Source organism: Balaenoptera musculus, chromosome 14 (assembly GCF_009873245.2).
Source record: "Balaenoptera musculus isolate JJ_BM4_2016_0621 chromosome 14, mBalMus1.pri.v3, whole genome shotgun sequence".
Lineage (NCBI taxonomy): Eukaryota > Metazoa > Chordata > Mammalia > Artiodactyla > Balaenopteridae > Balaenoptera > Balaenoptera musculus.
The window spans coordinates 38,031,335-38,046,134 of NC_045798.1; the positions used below are offsets into that span (position 1 = coordinate 38,031,335).

A 14,800-nucleotide genomic window follows, 5' to 3' on the forward strand; every position below is an offset into this window, starting at 1 on the left:
TTCCAACCCAGGGGAGTGTGGTGGGTTTTTTAGTCTCTGTCTCTCTCTTCTTGAAGGTCCAAGAGTTGTAATCCTGCTCCGAGTTCTGCAGGGAGATCATCTAATGGTGACTTCGAACTTAGCGACAGCTCTCCCCGGGTGGCAGTGAGCACTGTCCCTTGTGTCCCTTCGGGGCATCAACAAGCGCACTTGGAAACTTTGAGCCTCGGGGAAGTGCTCGCCCCGTTTGATCCTCTAACCCTCCGGGGCCAGAGCCCTTTGGAGAAGGGACGAGCTAACTCCGCCGTCCCCGTGACGCTGCTGCTCCCAGCTCTCTCACCCCACACTCTAGGTAGTCAGGGGTCTAGAAACAAGCCCAGCGGCCGCACGTTCCGTGCACCCCGAGGGTGAGCACTTGACCACCCTCGGGAGCCGCTTTCCTCCGACTTCTTCCCGCTTCTGGTCAAACGGGAAAAAGAGAGAACTGGGGGAGCGCGGGCGAGCGACGGCGCGGCAAGGAAGCGGCGGGGCCCAGGCGAGCGCCGGCCTGCGGGCGGGCGGGCGGGGCGGGGGCGGGCGCGGGAGGGCGCGAGGGGGGCGTGGGCGCGGCGGCCCGCGCGCCCCGGCGGCCGGGCCAGGGGGAGGGGCGCTGGCGGGAGCGGCGCCTCCCGCCCGGGGTGAGCGGCGCGCGCGGCGGCCCCGCGGCACAGAGGGCCAAGCGGGGAGGGAGGGCTGGAGCGCAGACGGCCGACGCGCGGCGCAGCTGCCATGGGCGCTCACTGACCCGCTGCTCAGCGCGAACTTCCTCGGCGGCGCGGAGCTCCCCGGCTGGCTGTGCGTCTCCTCGGCCACCATGAAAGGTAGGGCGGGCTTCGGGGAGCGCGTGAGGGGGCGAGGTGCATCCGGCGCGGACTTTCTCTGCTTGGAGCCCCGGGGGACACCCGGTGCTTGGTTCGTGCGCGCACCCTGGGGGCGCCCCCGGCTCCGGAGTCGGGTACCGCCGGAGACCTAGAGTTTGGGGTTTTGAAGCGTGTGCGTATTCCGCTCCCCATCCTGTCTCTACAAAGTAGTTTGAAGCCCCAAATTATTGTTTACGGGTTCCAGTTCCCAACTTTTTAATTGAAAAAATATGCCCAGGAGAGTGGAGGCATCATCATTCCGCCCCCAACCCCCAGTCGGTTCTCCGCTCTGGAGCACTCCCCCCTCTCCCCAGCGTCCTCTCCCTCCCTGATGTTGCTGTTTCCCCGTCCAAGAAGTCGATGGGCTGCTGGCCGGGGGTTTTCTCTGGGACTCGGGGATGTTCTCGGTGCGCCCTCCCCACATCTGGCAATGATTAGGTGCCCGCGGAGTTCAGCTGGCTTGGGAAGTGCGTTTGGCATCTTTCTCCATCAGACCCACTGACTGGAAAATAACTGTCCTGGGTTCCGCGTCCCTTCCATGTGCCCGCCTGCAGAGTTGTGCCCACGTGTGTTCAGGGGTGACACAGTCCCCCGGGCGGTATCCTCTGCAGGCCGGTTTAGGGAAGTGTCAGATGTTATCGTACCTTTAAACGGAATCGCGAGGAGAAGGGCTTCTCAGGGCAGCCTTGTGTTTAGTAGAAACCCGAAGATTTGTCAGCAGAATCCAGATTTATATGTGAGATAAATAATTACAGCGGAGGCATCCAAGGGAGCCATTTGGAGATGGGCCGGCGTGGTGTTTACACAAGACTGGAGACCTGGTTTTGCGTTAGGATAACACAGTTCTGTCCCCGCGCGGGCCGGACTCGAGTGAGGGGGCTGGGTGCGAAATGCCATCTGACCGCGGGGACCGAGTTTCCAGTCGCCCAAGACGACGCGATGCGACCGCTTTGACTTGCAAGCGTTGCTGACCGAGGCGGGCGCCCCGGGAGCCCCACAGACTTGGAAAGTAACTTTTGGCTCTAGGTTTCTCTGAAACGGAGTTCACGCTGAACACTCCGGAGCGGTAATGCCAGTTAGCTCTCCTCCCAAGGGAGTTCTGTGTCCTCCTTTGGAGACCCAGGGTAGGGAGGGGACAGAACACCAGGTGGAATGGGGCCCGCCCCAGGGCCAGAGAAACAAAAGACAGGATACTACTCTCTGGCTAGAGAATTTCAAAAGGCAGTGGTGTGTGTTCCTTCTCTCTCCATCTCGGTTTCTCTTCTCTCAGTTACATTCTAGGAAAGGAGCACTTTCCTTAGCACTGATTGAAGGATCCTCCCAGAAAGGAAAGAGTTCACGCGGCTTAACTTTACTCTGGGGCTCAGTTACCATCATTTTAGCCAGTTAATCTTCTCATTGCTGGTCACTGAGGCCAGAAGGTTTTGAACTCTCAGAAAGATAAGCCAGCTACTCATTTCATCAGCTCCCATGTGTGTTCCGAAACTCTGAAAATCTTGTTATGCTTTTGACTGGGTCAATGACTGTTACTACAGTTTGGGTATTTTTCCAGTGTTAATTCAAATCTGCAGAGGAAGACACACCTACAAGTTCTAAACATATTTTTTGCGTGTGTGTGAGATTTACACTGCATTCTAGACCAGCTTGCAGACCCCCTGGAGAAGACTCATTGCTTACTCTCTGTGGTCTGGGCACTGCTTCAAAGGCCCCTCTTACCTTCTGCCCCAGTGGGAATGGGGAGCTGAGGGACTGAATCCCTGGGTAGACTAGTCACTTTGAAGGCCTCTTTTAAAACAAAATATTCTGTGAGAGGTTTGCTTACCAACTATTGCCATGTAATTTGCATTTATTTGTCTGGTTTGTGAGATGCGGAAGGGGGGGAGCAGTAATACTTCTTTAGTACCTACTAAGTGCCAGCCCCTGTGCTCCACTCTCTATAAGCCCTCCGTCAGTGAACCCTCTCAACAACCCTGTGAGGTAGGTATTTTGACCCCTACATTATAGGTGTGGAAAAGGAGTCTAGAAGAAATAGAAACCAGCCAAGGAGGATGGTAGGCATCTAAAGACAAGCTTTGCCAGTTTCCCTGTGAGGCTTGGAGAGACCTTGAGACCAGATCCGATAATCTCTGGACTAGAAGAAAAGTGAATCTCAGGCAATTAAGTAGCCAAGTAACTCGAAGTTGGTGCAGCAGCCAGGAAGGGGTGGAACCAAGAAATTGGACACAAGACTTTTGAAGCCAAGCAGAGTATGCTTTTAGCCAAAAAAGGAAAGCTGCCTTTACCAAGTAGAATTATTTTGATGATTTGCCATAGGTAACCAACACAGAGTCTTCCTTGGGTTCGTGATTATGTCGTATAGCTATTAACTCATTATGTTTAAGCCAACATTTCATTAGAATTTGATTTCCCTAAATAATAGAAGTCAGTGACAAGCCTTGCAAATGCTTAAAATTAAGGTATTAACCTAAAACATTCTTTAGCCAAATAGAAAATTAGTGGACATCTTAGAAGTTACAGAAGTTTATCTGCCAAAGCAGAAATTCAGCTACTATGCGAGACAAATACCTTTTCAGGGTGCCTATTTGCCTTTCTAATTCTGATGTTTAAACCTGGGATATAGCCTTTGTAAAAACCCAGGCCTTTGTAGTCTAATTCCAGGTCTGCCATGAGCCACAGCGCCACCTATCTGTTGCGTTCAGCAAATCTCTGTCTCTGTTCTATTTCCTCCATCTCTGGAGTCACAAGTACCAAAATAATGACATCATTATATATTTTCCAGAAGAAAATTACTTGCCTTTTTGCTGCAATACTTGAAGTGTTCCAAACTGATTAAAACATGAAGCTGGTTTTAATTTATTTCTAATTACATTTTCAATTAGCTGTACTGCACCATAAATTTCATGGTTTTTAATAAATATTCACATCCTTTATGAAGGAATCTGACTCCTCTAGAGTTAGGTGTGTCATTAAGAAGTCACACTTCTAGTCCTGGAAGTTGGGAATATTGGTGAGTTTTAATACAGCAGCACTTGTTACCTAAGAGACGGCCGGAAACAACCACGGGACCACAGTGGTTCAAACCACTGTTCTAATTTAACACAGGGAGGAGGTTGGTGCCATCAAAACATAGTGTCCAGCTGCTTATTTTTGTGCTTTTGTGTGTAAACATTTCTGAAATGCTGTCTGGCAATAATACCTTTAAAATGCACTAGTAAGCAGTATACTTCTCCTACTGCCTGTTGTTTTCCCAGACCCATGGTCTCTTTGCTTTCCCAGTGTCTAAGATTTCTTGTCCTTAACTGGGATAAGCAGGCACGCATGTAAGGGCTGACTGCATTTAGCATTGAAAGAATCATGTTTTCTGCAGGGAAATGGAAACAAAGTGAGACCTTTTTCCTTTCACTGATTGGGAATTGGGGCTGCCCTTCCTCTGGAAGACAAATTTGCAATCCAATTACACTTTTGACTGTTAGTTTGAAGATGCTTGACATTCTTAATCTGAGGTTTAATTATTGCTAAGTATAGATCTTCCCTGTGGTCTCCTATGCAATTTTCCAAGATTGTTCCCATCCCCTTAGCACTCCTCCCCCCCCCCCCCCACCGTGCGGCTTATCCAGCAATAATGGTGTGGATGGGAAAAGCCGGAATATGATAGCTTTAAAGCTATAGCATAACTAGGTGTCTAATTTTCTGAATTAATGCTTATTCTCATTAAAACATTATTTCAAAACTGTTGATGTAGCTGCTGCCAAAGAAAGTTAAATGGCCTTTGAAGAATTAGTTTTCAAATGGTAAAATAGACATTTAAATTTTGTGATAGAAAAAGTCTGTTTTGCCTCGGGTAAACCCAGTACGTGAGTGATCTCTCAGGGGGACAGTTTGGTCCACATGTCTCCGTGTGATGGGAAAAAGAGGTCAGGTGCTAGGAGAGGAGCCCAGAGTGGGCAGAGGACAGCCTTCCTGCTTTTGGGGGCAAATCAGAGTGAAAAGAATCAGGCAGTTGTGGGCCAGGGGACAGTGTTCTAGGTAATCAAAGTGATCATCTGTGAAAAAAGTCTACCCGCACTGTGGGGTTGGCTCTACCAGGCTGGTCCTGCCTTTTCATCTTCTGCTCCTATGCCATTCCGAAGGCACAGGCTCTCTCAGCTTCTGGAATTCCTGACTGTGGCCTGGAGGCAGGGAACAGTGTTGTGAGTTGGAAGATAAAAGCCAGGGACAAGTTAATCTGTACTGTGGTTAGTGCTGCAAACAACTTCTTAGGCATGACTGATGGGCCATTTAATATCCCCACTTACTATTTTTCCCTTTAGTAATAGCTAACATTTATTGAGCACCTGCCATGCCAGACATTATTTTTTTCTTCATTTTACAGTTAAGAAATCTTAGACTCAGAGAGGCTGAGTTACTTGTCTCAGGGCACTAAGCTAGTCAGTGGGGAAATTAGTATGCAAATTCGGACAGTCTGACTCCAGAATCCACATGTAACACCTCTAATTTAGGCTCCCTCCTAGCCACACCCTAATGTTTCATTCAATCAACCCAGCTTTGTTAAGTACCTACTGTGTGCCACGATCCATAGATACTGAGTGAGCAAGGTAGAAAAGGTCCTACTGTCTGGGCTTAGACTTTAATAACCTGGCATCAAAGGTCTGAAGAAATTGCTGTGCTCTTCAGCCAGTCACTGGAGGAGTCTCTCTAGGCTGGAGCTCCTGCAGAGATAAGGCGGATTCCAGGGTTGCTGCCTTTTGTAGAATTTATCTGCCGGGAGGTTTTCTTGTGATTGATTGAATGAGTGTGAATGGCTCCCTAAAGCCATGGACTCTGGAAACAGCCCCTGCATTGTTTTGCTGACAGGTTTGCTGTGAGACAATGAAACATTGTCAGAATTGCTTTTCAAGAACAGACTGTAACCACCAGTAGGTGATCAGTAATAATAATAATTTTAAAATAGTAGTGGTAGGAGTAGTAGTAAATAAACATCTTAAACAAGGGATAGGGAGATACTGACATTCTTCATAGAAAGTATTTTATTGTTCACTGTTGATAACACAGTTTCTAACCACACCAACAATCCAAAACTTGCAGCGGGTAACTTTTCAATCAAGCAGTGATTTGATTTCTTTTTAAGTGAATGATGTTTGAAGGGCCCAAACCAAAATAGTACCTTGAACAGGTCCCGCTGATTGCTTAAGGGACCTTCATAATTATATAGCAGTGAAAGGAGAAATTAGTAATCCAATTTAAAATTCCAAAGAGATCCTAGGAGCTTTCTTAACCCCTGAATTTATCACAAATAGTCAATCAATACTGTTAAAAAATATGAAGGAAATATGTTTTTCAGCATGGGAGGAGATTTAAACATTTATTTATTTATTGGACTTGGATATATTAAATATGACTCCTTTATACTTCCTGAGTCATTTGAGATTATAACCTTGTATCACGTGAAGTCATATGCACTTGCCTAAGAGGTTGGACATTTGACATTTCTGTGTGAAAAAACTAACTTGTCATTGGTTTGTGGAAATAGATGCACTTCTTTGGGCGTAAGTCCCTTCCTTGTGACATAGAAATGTTTGGAAACTAGCTGATGTATGTATATATATATATAAAACATTTTATTATTCAAAGCCAAAATAATCCAAATTTATAGTTAATAATATATACTTTAAAATGTAACCATTTCATAAAATGTAATTATATGTAGTGTTCCCAGGAGTTGAACCTGACAATTTTAGTGTGGTGAAGAGTGTGGGCTCTGAAATCAGAGGGCCTGGTGACCACATGCAAACTACTTAACCTCCTGGGGCCCCCAGTGTCCTCATCTGTCAAATGGGGGAGCTACCGGATGCCTTTTTTTTGGTTTTATTTGTTTTATTTTTGTTTTGTTGGTTTGTTTTGAGGATTAAGTAGGTTAGTATAGATCAGTTGTTTAGAATGGTGTCTAGCACCTAAGGAGAACTCAAGACATTTTAGGTGTTAGAATACTGTTTAGTTATAACCTGCTGCTTCCTCCAGGCAGAACGTAATTGGCAATTATGAACCATCTTATGTTAAGTTAATCAAGTGATACAGTTTCTACCACGAAGAAAAAAGTTCAAAAAAGTTCGGTTTTGAAATGAAAGTAATTTTCAAATTACAAATGTGTGGTACAAAGACCTGGGGGATGGGTGAAAACTGTGCTCTTTATGGGAAACAGTTTTACTATTGGTCCATCTCCAGCTGCCATCACTCGTGTTATTGTCATGTAGTCAGAAATCAGCCCTACTGAAAATGCATGGACCATATTTACAGTGAAGTTTGTAACTATAGTGAAAATGGTACCATTTTCTCATTTGTTATGATCATGCTAGGAAATTAGAAAATATATGTAAATACCTTTAATTTACCTAGGAGCACTAATTTTCCTGGAGCACTATTGTTCAGGTACCTACTGATGGTGACATAATGTTTTTAAAGATTTGTATCTCAAATCCAGCGTCCAGTTTTGTCCAGTAAGGATATGACATCAAAGAGTCAAAACATAAAACAAATTTATCTGTAAATAAGTCTTAGGACAGATGTATGTGTATGTATGTGTTTTTAACCGTATGACATCATGTCTATTTCACTGGTGATGTTAATTTTCTATTAAGCTGTCATGTTTCTATTTTATTTATTATTTAAAATTAGGCCATCAAGTCCTAACTAGCTTTCACTTATTCTTTATGTAGTATATTATTTAAATATATTCAAATATTCTTTATATTAAATATAGTTAAATATTCTTCATTTAGAATGTTATTGAAATATAGTCAGATATTTAGTATGTACATAGCCCCTGTCCTCGAGGAGCTTGTAGTCTGATGGGCAGGGTAAGACTTATGCATAAACAATTGGCATTAAAGATAGAAGGTGAAAAGTGCCTTATTTGAGGTTCAGATAAATGCTGCTGTAGGACACAGGAGGAGATGGCTGAGGACAGGGATATTTTCCTTTGGAGGGGAGATTCAAGCTGATTCGTTATCTCAAATTATATTTCATGTTTCAGGTTACATTGCTCTAATAGTAATTAGAGGCAAATGGTGCATCAGGGCCACCCTGAAACCTTCAAGTAGGACATTTCAATGTGGGAGATGAGAGGGAATCAAATACAAAGTTTTCTAGAACTTTGTCTCCTAAGCTCAGTTTTGGTCCATCATTCATAATTAATTATAGTATGTTACTTTGGTATAATTGTTTGGATAACCTAAACATAAAGTTAAATGATTTCAGAACAAAACAGATATATCAGTTTTTGTTTGGTTTGGTTTGGTTTTTAAACAGAGACTACTTATTTTGTGTGTGTGTCTCCAGAGAAATGGACGGCATTAGTTTTTCTTGCCAAATGACCCATGCAGTTGACACCTTTCCACGGTCCTTATAAAATGTGGGGCAGGGATTCAAGTCCTCATCCTGACTCTACTTGACCAAGGTGATTAGATGAGAAGGTCCCTCATAAGAGAAGGGGAGACATGTCACCTCCCCTGTAGTTACTGTGAATGATAGATGTGGGGGTCAACATTTTGAGTCTCATATTTATTTACTTTTTAAGTTGTTGAAATGGGCCTGCTGGAGGAAATCTGGTTTAGCCTCCACTACCAATTTAGTGGTAAAAGTTACCAAAAAAAATCCCTTCAATTTTGTTGAACGATAAAGGAAGGAAAAGAGTATCGTATCTCCTTATCAGAAAAGCAAGTTTTTGAAAAGCATCAGAGTTACAAGTTGTGTCAGAAATTGGAGTCACTTTATGTCTTTACAATTTTGACTTAAAAAAAGAACACCCCTATACCATTGAACCGAAAAAGGGATCCTATTGCTGTAAAACATAAAATTCAGAAAGCAGCTGAGTAATCAAAATAAATGTCTTGTACTATTTGGAATAACCTACAAGTATTTTTAGCAGCCTGTGGGACCGCACTGTTTTGTTCTAGCGGTGATGACGCTACAGGAGCCGGGGCTGCATCAGGGTGGAGACAGTACAGAGTGGACAGCAGTGCTGAGCCCGGCTGGAAAGAGAAGTTTAAATTCAGCCTCGCCTCTGTCCACGGTCCTTCAGCCTGGCTCCTAAAAGCGCCGGAACTTGTTCTGATCGGTGTGACATTTGTTAGAACCTACTCTGTGCCAGCTAGTGAAGGCTGCGAGTCCACACCTTCTGGGCTGTCGCTCTAGGGTGAACTCCGCTCGCCGGCTCTTTGGAGCAGGGGACCTTTTCTGGTGGTCAGCATCCACTGGACCCGAGCACTTTGCTTTTTGTCTACCTGACTTTTATCTCCCCTACACATTCCCTTGTTTTGTTTGCTTGACTTTAGTTCTTATTTTTATCAAAGTTAGAGATGCGCATAGTTTAAAGAGTCAAAGAATGTCACATCTATTATGAAAAACAGCAATTTCCTGCCCAACCCACTTCATTTCATCGCTTTCCAGTCCCCAGAGGCAACCTCCTGAGAACATTTTTTGCATTTTCTTTTGGCATTGACTTTTCTTTCAGTTCTCTACCTAGAACACACCATCCCCAAACCCTGTAGCTTCAAACAACAGATGTTTATTTGTTCATGACCCTGCGATTCAGGCTGAGCTTGGCGGGGATGGCTGGTTTCTGCTTGCCGAGGTGTTGGCCAGGCTGGTCAGCCTCGCTCCATGGCTGGAACATCAGCGGGGTGGCTGGAAGGGCCCAGGGCTGGCCGCGCTCTCCCCTTTCCTTTAGAGTCTCTCATCCCCCAGGGATCCTCTCTCCTCAGGTGGCCTCTGGTCCAGCAGGGTACCTGGACATTTCCCATGGCAGCCAGCTGCCGAGGGGGTGAAAACAGAAGCTGAAAGGCAGAGGTCTTGGAGAAGACCTAGGCCCTGAGGTCACCCACTGCTACTTCTGGCAAATACCGTTGGCCACAGCAAGTCACAGGGTCCTCCCAGATTCAAAAGAGTGGAAATGGACTTGCACGTGGAGGGATGGAAAAATTGTTGGTGGCTCTTAACGCGGATGAGCTACTATGGCCCCATGTCCTTAAGTGACATGCTTTGGGCATTTTTTGTTTTTATTATTATTATTATTTTGGTTTTAGGCATTATATATTGACTTCCCTTTATAGCAGATGAGGATTTAGTTCTTTTACCCTTCACCTCCACCTGACAATCATCACGGACACCTCCTGTTGCCCCCTATCATCCCAGTATAGTTATATCACAGTCTGGCCTAGATCAATATTCAGTTTTTATATTATTAAGACGATGTCAATGCTGTTCACAGCTGACTTATATTTCTCTCTTGCATAACTGTGTTTCCTCTGGAATTGGTAATCCTCTTGTTATTTTGTTTGTTTAGCCTCCCATGTATGTTTACATCGACATTCACCCCCAAAGTCTCTTCCACTGTCCTCCATCTCTGTGCAGTGTGTTCAAACATAGTAGGTATTACCGCATTTTCATCTTCTTGAAGAAATCTTTCCTGGACTCTTCCGACCTACTCAGGGTTAGGGTTAAGGTTAGGTTAGGGTGCACACATGCAGGTGCACACACACACATATACGCACATACATCTTTCTGGGTTTGTTCCTTATTTCAGTGGAATGCTTTCGCCAATGACGTCTCGAGAAGAGTGTGCATGAGAGGTACATTTTTGAGGAATCTGTAGGTCTGAAGAGGTCTTTATATTACCTACTCATTTAGTTGAGAGATTTCTCTGTTGGAAATAATATAGCTTTAGAATTTTGAAGGCACTGGTTTCTTCTCTTTTAGCTCCAGTTTTGCTGGTGAGACATGTGAAGCCATTCCTTTTTTAAAAAATTCTTGTAAGTAATCTTTTTTTTTTTTTTTTCTGTCCAGAAGCTTTTGAGTTTTCTCTTTGTCCACTGGGCTCTGAAGCTTTATAATGATGTGCCTCGGAGTGGATCTTCTTCCTTTCTTTGTGCTGGGAAGTGATGTGCCTTTTCATTCTGGAAACTCATATCCTTCAATCCTAGAAATACTATTACTTATTCCTCTGATGATTCTTTCCCTCTATTCTTTTCTCCTGGAACACCTGTTATTTGAATATTGGACCCACTTCATTGGTTGTCTAATACTTTTCTCGTCTTTACTCTTTTCTATTTATTTGCCCTTTTTCTGCTTTCTGGAATATTTCAACTCTGTCTTCCAACTCTTCTATTAAGTTTTCATTTCTGTGATCATAGTTTTAATTTCCAAGAGTTCTTTCCTTTTCTCTGAGGGTTTCTTTTTTATTATAGCATTCTGTTCTTCTTTTATGGATACATTATCTTCTCTTATCTCTACAAGGATATTAATGGTAGGATATTTTATTTTATTTTTATCATTCTGCATAATGTGTATTTCCTCCAAATTGCTTTATCTGGTTTCTTTATTTTCATCTTTGTCTTTTCATGTTAGAGGATGTGTCACGTGTCTGGTGTCTCCTCATGTATAAGAGCAGAGTATTATAAACATTAATTAGAAGCTCCTTGTTTTGGTGGATTTTGTGACCTGTGACTATCACTCTAGGCTGATCTGGCTGGGCTGTTCCATTGGGGACCTCCTGGAATGAGAATCATTAGTTTATTTTTCTCTTAACCGGCCAGATTCCCCAGGAAGAACCTTCAGTCATTAGCCTGGAGGATACAGTCTGGTTGGCTGAGTGGGAGAAGAGGACTGAGTGTCTGAACATTCAGTATGAAAATTTCCCCCTTTTCCCCTGATTCCCTTACAGTTCCCCTCATCTCAGCTCTTGCTGGTGTCCTCTGGAGGAGGACACCATTTGTGTTCTTTTGTTTTAATTTATCTGAGTAATAAATCTTCCATCTTCTGCTGTGGTCAGGGAGGGACAGTCACCCAGCTCTGTGAAGGGCCTGGGAGGTCAAACTGCTTTATTTTTCATATCCCACACAGATCACCCATTTAAAGTGTGCAATTAAGAGGGTTTTATATATATATATATTCACAAGTTTTGCAACCATCATTACAATCAAGTTTAGAACATTTTCATCACCCTCCCCCACCCCAAAAACCCATGCCCATTAGCAGTCACTCCCCATTTCCCCCCAAAACTCGCAACCCTAGGCTTTAACCTGCTTTCTGACTATGAACTGGCCTAATGTAGACATTTCATGTGAATGAAATCATACAAGATGTGGTCTTTTGTGACCGGCTTCTTTCACTAGCATAATATTTTCAAGGTTCCTTCCTGTTGTGGCATGTATCAGTACTTCATTCCTTTTTATTGCTGAATAATATTATATTCACATTTTGTTTATCCCTTCCTCAATTCGTGGACATTTGGATTGTTCTACTTTTTTACTATTATGAATAATGCTGCTATAAGCATTCATGTACAAGTTTTTGCATGGACATATGTTTTCATTTCTCTTGGGTATATACCTAGGATTAGAATTGTTGGCTCATATGGTATTCCTATGTTTAACCTTTTGAGGAACTGCCAGAATGTTTTCCAAAGTGGCTGCACCATTTTGCATTCCCACCAACAGCATATGAGGGTTCTGATTTCTCCATCTTCTTGCCAACACTAATTGTCTATCTTTTTGATTATAGCAGTTGCTTCTTTTTTTAAAAATTTATTTATTTTATTTATTGATTTTTGGCTGTGTTGGGTCTTTGTTGCTGTGCGCGAGTCGCGGCGAGCGGGGGCTACTCTTTGTGGTGGTGTGCGGGCTTCTCACTGTGGTGGCTTCTCGTTGTGGAGCATGGGCTCTAGGCTTGCGGGCTTCAGTAGTTGTGGCTCATGGGCTCTAGAGTGCAGGCTCAGTAGTTGTGGCACATGGGCTTAATTGCTCCGTGGCATGTGGGATCTTCCTGGACCAGGGCTTGAACCCGTGTCCCCTGCATTGGCAGGCGGATTCTTAACCACTGTGCCACCAGGGAAGCCCTATAGCAGTTGCTTCTTAAACATATGTTCAACAAGTCCTCCTATTTTAGCCTCACCTTTATTCTCCTTTCAGAGTGGCCTGTGTCCCAAATTCCTTAGCCTTTTCAGGATTCTGGGGTAAAAATCATCACTTCTCAGCCTTCTCTTCTGCTAGCACGGAGTTCAGTTTCCTGGGTCTGTGAGGTCAGCAACCACCATGGTGTGAAACTTGAGGGTCCGCCAGACCTGGGTCTTAGTGTTGGTCTGGCTGCTCACAAGTCGTGGGACCTTGGATCAAATGACGTGACTTCTCTGAGCCTCAGATTTCTCACCTATGAAACAGAGAAACAACAAATGGGAAGTAACTGACATTCAGTAGATCTGAGTAAGTATCGGTTCTCTTCTCTTCCTCAAACATGGTGGATATGCAAAAAGGGAAAGAATTCCTTCTGGAATTCATCCGCTCGTGGGAGAGAGAGACACATGTATAACTCTATAATCTACTTACTTTTTAACAACAGTTACTGAGTTTCTGTAGCATGGCATAAATGTGCTAGTTGCTGAGGGTACAATGTGATGTTTCCTGTCTTCCAAAGACTTTCCATCTGGTGAAGTCAAAACCAGAACTGGGTAAGCTGGGATGAAGTAAGAGAGTGGCATGGACATATATACACTACCAAATGTAAAATAGATAGCTAGTGGGAAGCAGCCGCATAGCACAGGGAGATCAGCTCGGTGCTTTGTGACCACCTATAGGGGTGGGATAGGGAGGGTGGGAGGGAGATGCAAGAGGGAGGGGATATGGGGATATATGTATACATATAGCTGATTCACTTTGTTATACAGTAGAAACTAACACACCATTGTAAAGCAATTATACTCCAATAAAGATGTTAAAAAAAACAACAACAAAAACAGAACTAGAATATAAGGCAGACGGAAGTAATTGCTGTCACACTGATACAAAGGGAGTGCAGGGGAAGGAGAGGTGAATTCTACCCACAGGGATATTGCACAACTTGGTCCACAGATTGATTGGAACATATTAATATGTATGACTCTCAACTCTCCAAGCCAACTAAACTAAACTTCACTTGAACTCGTGGTACTCTGAAATAGCTAAGCTCAAAGAATAAATCAGCAGCAGAATTCTGTTTTGCGTTCTCCATCACGAAACCTCTGGCCAGCGTGGCCCTGTGCCAGTTACCAAGGAAAGTAAAAAAATAAATAAAAATCGCATTTTGAAATAGGCAAGCAAAAGACAGTATAGTCCATAGGTATTACAACAAAAATGCTATAGTACAGCTGTGGCAGCCAGGAAAGTACGTGCCTGTAGACATAAATCTCCAATTAAACACGTTTTGTTATTTAGGATGTTAAGGTTACTTCTTCCCTGCAGACTAACTGATGTCAGAAGCAGGGATCAAGTTATGGCCACTGCAGAACTTAGAGGTCTTAAATCTTAACAAAATCCTTGCTCGTGTTGGAGTGTAGCAGTTATGTGACGTAGATTGTGTCAGAGACAGATTTTGAAAAGTGGCAGGTTGCAAAGGTGACTGGATATCCTTGAGGGATAATATCCTTATTTGAGCCCATCACCTCTGCAGGCCCCTGGTACTATAAAGAAAATCCAGGATGCATTTAGCCTGGGTCCACTCAGTGTGAGGAAAAGGTTTTGAGAACAAAGTATAACCTTGCACATAATATCAGGCTGTTTTTCTTCCTTAAACCCATCTGCCAGCCATGTGGGCCCTGTTGGAGTCTTTCACCCTCTCAAACTTTCAGACATTGGGAACCGCTGACCTCTCCTCCTCTCTCCTGTGACTCTTGTAGTCTGATGTGGCTGTCCACACAGCCGCAAGCCCCATCAGCTCCTGCCCCTTTCTCTTTCTCCGTTCCTGAAATGTCTCACTGCATCACCAGCCTGAATCAGCTGTTTGCTAATCTGCACAGCTGGGGAATCTGGCCGGGGCTCTGGGGACACCTCCACTAATGGAATGTCTACTTGGCGTTACGTGCCCAACTCGACGCAGCTTTTAAGGATGTGATAAGT

General features: G+C 44.1%; 1 protein-coding gene across 1 annotated transcript in view; it reads left to right on the forward strand.

Moving 5' to 3' along the window:
• Positions 1–662: 662 nt before the first annotated feature.
• COLEC12 (collectin subfamily member 12) overlaps positions 663–14,800 on the forward strand; it is a 191,988-nt gene continuing 177,850 nt past the window's right edge. The window contains exon 1 of the mRNA XM_036823213.1: positions 663–839. Within this exon, the coding sequence (XP_036679108.1) occupies positions 833–839 (7 nt within the window). The 5' untranslated portion in view covers positions 663–832. The remainder of the gene's footprint in view (positions 840–14,800) is intronic.